This window comes from Nicotiana attenuata, chromosome 2 (genome assembly GCF_001879085.1).
Source record: "Nicotiana attenuata strain UT chromosome 2, NIATTr2, whole genome shotgun sequence".
NCBI classification, from domain to species: domain Eukaryota; kingdom Viridiplantae; phylum Streptophyta; class Magnoliopsida; order Solanales; family Solanaceae; genus Nicotiana; species Nicotiana attenuata.
Window position 1 is genome coordinate 86,827,965 of NC_031990.1, and position 5,837 is coordinate 86,833,801.

General features: G+C 38.3%; 1 protein-coding gene across 1 annotated transcript in view; it reads right to left on the bottom strand.

Annotated features, from left to right (window-relative positions):
• The window catches only part of LOC109214321 (uncharacterized aarF domain-containing protein kinase At5g05200, chloroplastic), a 5,632-nt gene continuing 832 nt past the window's right edge, over positions 1,038-5,837 (bottom strand). Inside the window, exons 3-11 of the mRNA XM_019378238.1 lie at positions 5,657-5,799; positions 4,953-5,066; positions 4,464-4,652; positions 4,196-4,351; positions 3,348-3,613; positions 3,160-3,257; positions 2,210-2,388; positions 1,803-1,919; positions 1,038-1,466 (exon numbers count right to left, since the gene is read on the bottom strand). Of these exons, the coding sequence (XP_019233783.1) occupies positions 1,293-1,466; positions 1,803-1,919; positions 2,210-2,388; positions 3,160-3,257; positions 3,348-3,613; positions 4,196-4,351; positions 4,464-4,652; positions 4,953-5,066; positions 5,657-5,799 (1,436 nt within the window). The 3' untranslated portion in view covers positions 1,038-1,292. The remainder of the gene's footprint in view (positions 1,467-1,802; positions 1,920-2,209; positions 2,389-3,159; positions 3,258-3,347; positions 3,614-4,195; positions 4,352-4,463; positions 4,653-4,952; positions 5,067-5,656; positions 5,800-5,837) is intronic.

Sequence of the window (5,837 nt, forward strand, 5' to 3'; positions counted from 1 at the left end):
GAGAAGCCAAGATGCCCTGGTTAGGAGGTGACGGTTGGCTTTGACAGGTAAGAGAAGAGGTAGAGGGGCGACCTAAGAAGTATTGGGGTGAGGTGATCAGGCAGGACATGGTGTGACATCAGATTTCCGAGGATATGGCTCTAGATAGGAAGGAGTGGAGGTCGAACATTAGGGTTGATGGTTAGGAGGGAGTCGAGCGTTTTTCTTCCTTCGTATCGGGGGTGGGGCTAGCCTGTTAGGGTGTTGTCGTTGATTATTAGTGGTTTAAGTTTGTGTCCACACTATTTTTCCTTTTTTTTTTCATAATACGGTGGCTCTATTACTGGTTGATGATATTGCTATCTTTTTGATTTTGTTTGTTGGCACAGATTCTATTGTCTATTTTTGTCTTCTTGAGCTGAGCGTCTCTCAGAAACAGCTTTTCTACCCCTCCGGGTAGGGGTAAGGTCTGCGTACATTCTACCCTTCCCAGACCCTACTTGTGGGATTCTTCTGGTTTTTTTTTGTTTTTTTTGTTTTTGTTTTGTTTTGTGTGTGTGTGTGTATATATATATATATTTCGGCTATTATTTTGAGAGCGGCTATACAGTGTCATTTTTATCTTTTTTTTTTCTTTTTCTGAGCCCGGTGCACTAAGCTCCCACTATGCGCGGAGTCCGCGGAAGGGCCGGACACGAGGGTCTATTGTACACAGCCTTACCCTGAATTTTTGCAAGAGGCTGTTTCCACTGCTTGAACCCGTGACCTCCTGATTACATGGCAATAACTTTACCAGTTACGTCATGACTCCTCTTCCATAACCTGCCATTATAATAAAAAATATTTTTATAAAGAACAAACAACCTTCTAATCTACATTCGCATCATGTTGAGGTACTTCCATCAAAAACCATGGAAGTTAACCGAATGGTAATGCAAGGATATCTGAATATGAAATGTCCTTGTTGCAAAGAAACCGAAGGGACTTAATATAGAAGTGACAACCGTTCACTGTCCGTTGAAAAGGTTTAAATGTTTAGAGTTGATCAGTAACAGTAGTGTACCAAGTAAAAGGCTTCTTTCATCCCCAAATAGAGGGTATATGTCAACCAGCAGTTTACACGATGCTATTAAGATAGATTGGCAGTAACTAAAACTTACTTCTCTTCCCACAAATATGGGATCCACATCAACCAACATGATACATCAGGAAATAATAGATACAAAAAATGATTTTGTCCTCTATTGTGTAAAGTTGGTGTCAAAGTTTGGTATTATATACAGTATACTATAAAATCTCAGGACGTGCAATTATCATTGGTATATGTTCCTTTGTCTTCGATCAGACACAAGCTTTATCCTCTGATCTCGGTACATGTTCATATTTGGAGCTAACAATCTGGTGTATCGGTCAAAATAGAGAAGTTGCTTCAACAGAAGTGCAAACTCACGAGGAAATTTCAATCCGTAAGATTCACTAACTCTAACCTGCAAATATTGAAGAGAAAGGATCAGAAAATAAGATTTACAAAGACTAGGTGGGAAATAACAGCAAAAAAGTTTCTAGAATAAGAAATGAAACTCTTTTTCATTTCACATCCGATCAACTTAGTATTAGGACATTCTTGAGTACCAGAGAAAGAAGAAGAATAGGAGGGTATTGATAGTTCTAGACATAAGGGAGTTCCATGATTTTTATTAATCACGCACACACAGAAAAGTGATAGGGTTTCTGATTTTAGTTATGTCATAATTTTGAAGCACAATGCCACAACTATAGAAACGAATGTGTATAGTTTAATACTAGGGCTAAAATTGCTTTACCACGTCCACAAATAGAGCATTCATCTGCCTCTCATCAAATACTACATTGGCAGCGACAGCAGTTGCATTTGTATTTGTGTCCCTTGCAGCAGCAACAATGATTTCTGTATCCAAATCCTGTGTAGAAATAACAATATGGCTCAGAAAATTAAGCTCAGTCCAAAGAAATCAAGATTTTGTAGCGTAACATCCAAGACTAATAACTTCTATTTCCCAGAAGAGCTTCCTCTCTCTTATCTTTTTACTTGTCAAGGATTTCTAACAAAGAGAGTTCTATAACAAGACATCCATCCTATCCGAACCCAAGGACAAGTATACACAGGAACCTTAAGAGCAGACAAGTCAAACAGCAGTATCTACAACTTTCATCAGAATCTACAGAATTTATACTGGATATCATATTTTACCTGAATTGACAAAAATATTTTCTCCAAGTCGCTCGCAAAAGCCTTTGAATCCACATCCTTTCCAGTAGCACCCATGTCAATTAGAGCAGATGCCATCGACTCATAATCTTCAATTGCTATAGATTGCAGAAATACTTCCATAGCAGCCCATGTCTTTGGAGATATACGACCAACGATTCCTGCATTGAAAATCCTTAATTATTTTATATTTCCATTTGATTGGAAAAGATGTTAATAGGGAAGTTCTAACTCAGTTGGAATGCCCATTTTTCAATATTTAGCTTAAATTAGCATCCCACAACCAGACCATAGGAAAAACTGAATGTAGAGTCAGCACAAGATCAAGTGGTTAAATAAATCAAACTAGGTGGTAATAACATTCTCATTGGAAAACTAGAGCTAAATAACCTATTAAAGCTTGATCAGAAAAGAGACACAACGCAAGTTTTCTGACTCCTTAATTAAGAAAAAGAACACACGACAACCAGTCAGCAGTCTCAATCAGCAAATGAGTCAGAAATTGCTTTGCTGTCCAAGTTGATAAACTATTTGCAGCAAAAGTTGGTGCTCCTAAGACTGCATTTCATTTATAGAGATATAAGCTTTTACAAAACATAACGTAGATAACTAATATAGTAAGAACTTTGTGCAAAAATGGGTGTCTTGCTACATGACAATTTAAACAATTATCCACTTAACTAAGAAAAATATCCACTAGGCCATAAGTTCTATTTCTAGTGCATTTTCCTTCTTGTTATCTGACAACTATTCTCTTGCACTTTCTTTCTTTTAAATGATTCTCACGATGGCCTTGGGCTCAGATAAAAAAGAAAGAATTATATATACTAGGAAGAAACACATAAAATTATAAAGCAGCTGACAACTTTTGCCAAACCTAGTAGCCAAAAATGCCCAAAAGAAGGAAGGAAATAGACAAGATGTGTGGGTACCGAAGTCAAGGAACCCAATACGCCCATCATGTAGTTGCCACAAGTTGCCAGCATGTACATCTGCGTGGAAGGATTCACAGGCGAGCAGACTTCCGAACCTGCATATGGACCAATGAAATCGAACTCTGCTGGTCAGAGTAAACTGAACAAAAAAGCCAAACAGACTAAAACAAGAAAAGAAGTCTTACCAAACATTTAGGGCAGTAATAAGACTGGTCTCAGGACTAGAAACCAGTGACTTAATGGAGTCTAAGTCCGTCAAAGGAACTCCATATAGCCTCTCCATTGTCAGAACACGCTTAGTACTACATTGAGGGTAGACTTTTGGAGCAGTGGCCTGCTTAGTAAGTCCCATGGCTTCTAAATACCTCCTGAATGACTCAACATTTGCAGCCTCCTTCTTGAAGTCAACTTCTTCTAGCATTGATTCTCGTATGTCTTTGACAATAGCAACCTGTATAAAAGTTGCATGTTAGGAAACAAAAGCTTGACGCCATTGCTTTGGGGCGGGATGGTGAGGAAGAGTGAGACAAATACAAAAGCAAAAATGTTATTTATACGGAAACATGCTCCAGTGTCCACAAGTTCACAACAACTAGTCATCAAAATTGAAAGAGCAGCAATAGATAACAATTAGAACCACAAAGAAGTATGATTCGAAAAATAGTAGTATGAAAGAAATAGATGCAACAGAACCATAGCTTCTACCTATTGGCAAAATCTATAGAACATTGCAATATGACAATGTACAATCCGACCAATGAGCTAAAAGGATTTAAATTGGACAGGTTTAAATTTGAGTTATGATGTCAGAGATGCCCATTGCTTTAGTTTAAGAAGCTTTGCCAGAAAGTACTATATGTGTTTCAAGAACCACTGCTCCAAAATCTCAAAGATGGTGGCAGGGGAGTGCTTCTTAAGAAGTTGAGAATTAGTTTTACGTACTAATCAAAAGATAACTAGAGTACAACTTCTAGAGGAAAAAATAGTCATATCAGCAGCCCCAATTGTTAAAAGCTTATATGCATTATTATACCAGAGATGCACGGCTTAGATCAGGACTCAAAAACTCCAGGATACGTGCTACAATGTACACAAAGTTCAGATCTGCTACCAAAATATCTTCGATTCCAGGTTTCAAAACCTTTATCACTACATCCTCTCCTGTGCCTCTTATCCTTGCACCATGCACCTGGAGATTTAGCATAGTTAAGCCATTTAAGAGATCAAATGATAAAACATTGTAGGAATGGAATCATCAAATGTAATAAAATGCAAGATACTGAAGGAAAAAAATCATGAACCTGAGCAATTGATGCAGAGGCAAGTGGTGTGGGATCAATATACTCAAATACGGTATCAATTGGTCTGCCTAGTTCCTCACGCAAGATTGTTTGGATCTCTTCAAAAGGAACTGCAGGAGCCCTGTCAAAACAGTACTGGAATTCTTGAACATACTCTGGTGGAAACAACGTGGGTGCGGAGGCAATAAACTGCAAATGGTATGATAATATGTTAAAAATATAAGCCGTGTGTCATAGTCATGTAAATGAAAGAGCATGACAATACGCGAGTGGGTGTAATTTCAATAAAGGAATAACTTTAGCATCGCTATAAAAATAACGAAGGGAGAGAGAGAGAGAGAGAGAGAGAGAGAGAGAGAGAGAGAGAGAGAGAGAGAGAGAGAGAGAGAGCTAACTTTTTACATCACAAGGACCTCATTAAAGAAATGTTCAGTTGCTAAAACACTTCTCACCTCAAAGGGAACTAAGATGATTTTGTGTCATGCTTACCTGACCTAATTTGATATAAGTTGCACCCATGCGTTCCAACAATTTCCTCAAATATAGGGGAGATAATAGCCCAAGCTGCAGCTGAGATGGTAGTCCCGTGGATGAGTTTGCTGTCTAAAAGTAAAACAAAATTAAATTAAAGAAAATGGCACCTGTTAAGAGTCTAAATCTATGGAAGCACTTAGTGAATTAGATTATTGGGAAAGACAAGTCAAAGAGAGCAAGCAAATTCTCTTTTTTCCCTTTTTGTTGTGGAGATATCTGGTAACTCTAAAACAAACCCCAGCAACTTTAGTAATAAATTTTGGATGTCCTCCGACCAGTAGGATAACTGCAACGCAAAGTCACCAAAATCTGGAAATGATAAACTTTTCTTAAAAGTATTAGGTACAAGTTGCCTTAGTGTGGTTCTGAAAGCTCAAGGAGTTTGACCAGAGAAGCTTCGCAATAGAAATGACTACCACCAGAGCTGGTACATGATTTTACCACACAAGTCCAAAAGTATTATACATTTAATAGTGATTTAGTTCAGAACACCATGCACCATATTGAGACTTGGGGAACAGCATACATTCAACTGTGAATTACCCCTTCAAATATGTTGACAAAACAAAACAACACCATAAAATCTTTTTACTAATTACTTATATTAAAATGTTTTTATCAACTATTAGGGCAGAGTATTAGCACTTATCAGCTGTTACCTTAGATACGTCTTGCAGCCACTCGCTGCCTACTCCAACTACAGCTTGGACACCCTGAGCTAGCCTTAAGGCTCCACGAGGACCTGTGTTTAGAGATGTTTGCACAATATCCTCCACAAGTTTGGGCAAGTTCTCTAGACGATCTACCAGAGGTAAAGGGGGGGGGGGGTGGGGGGGGTAC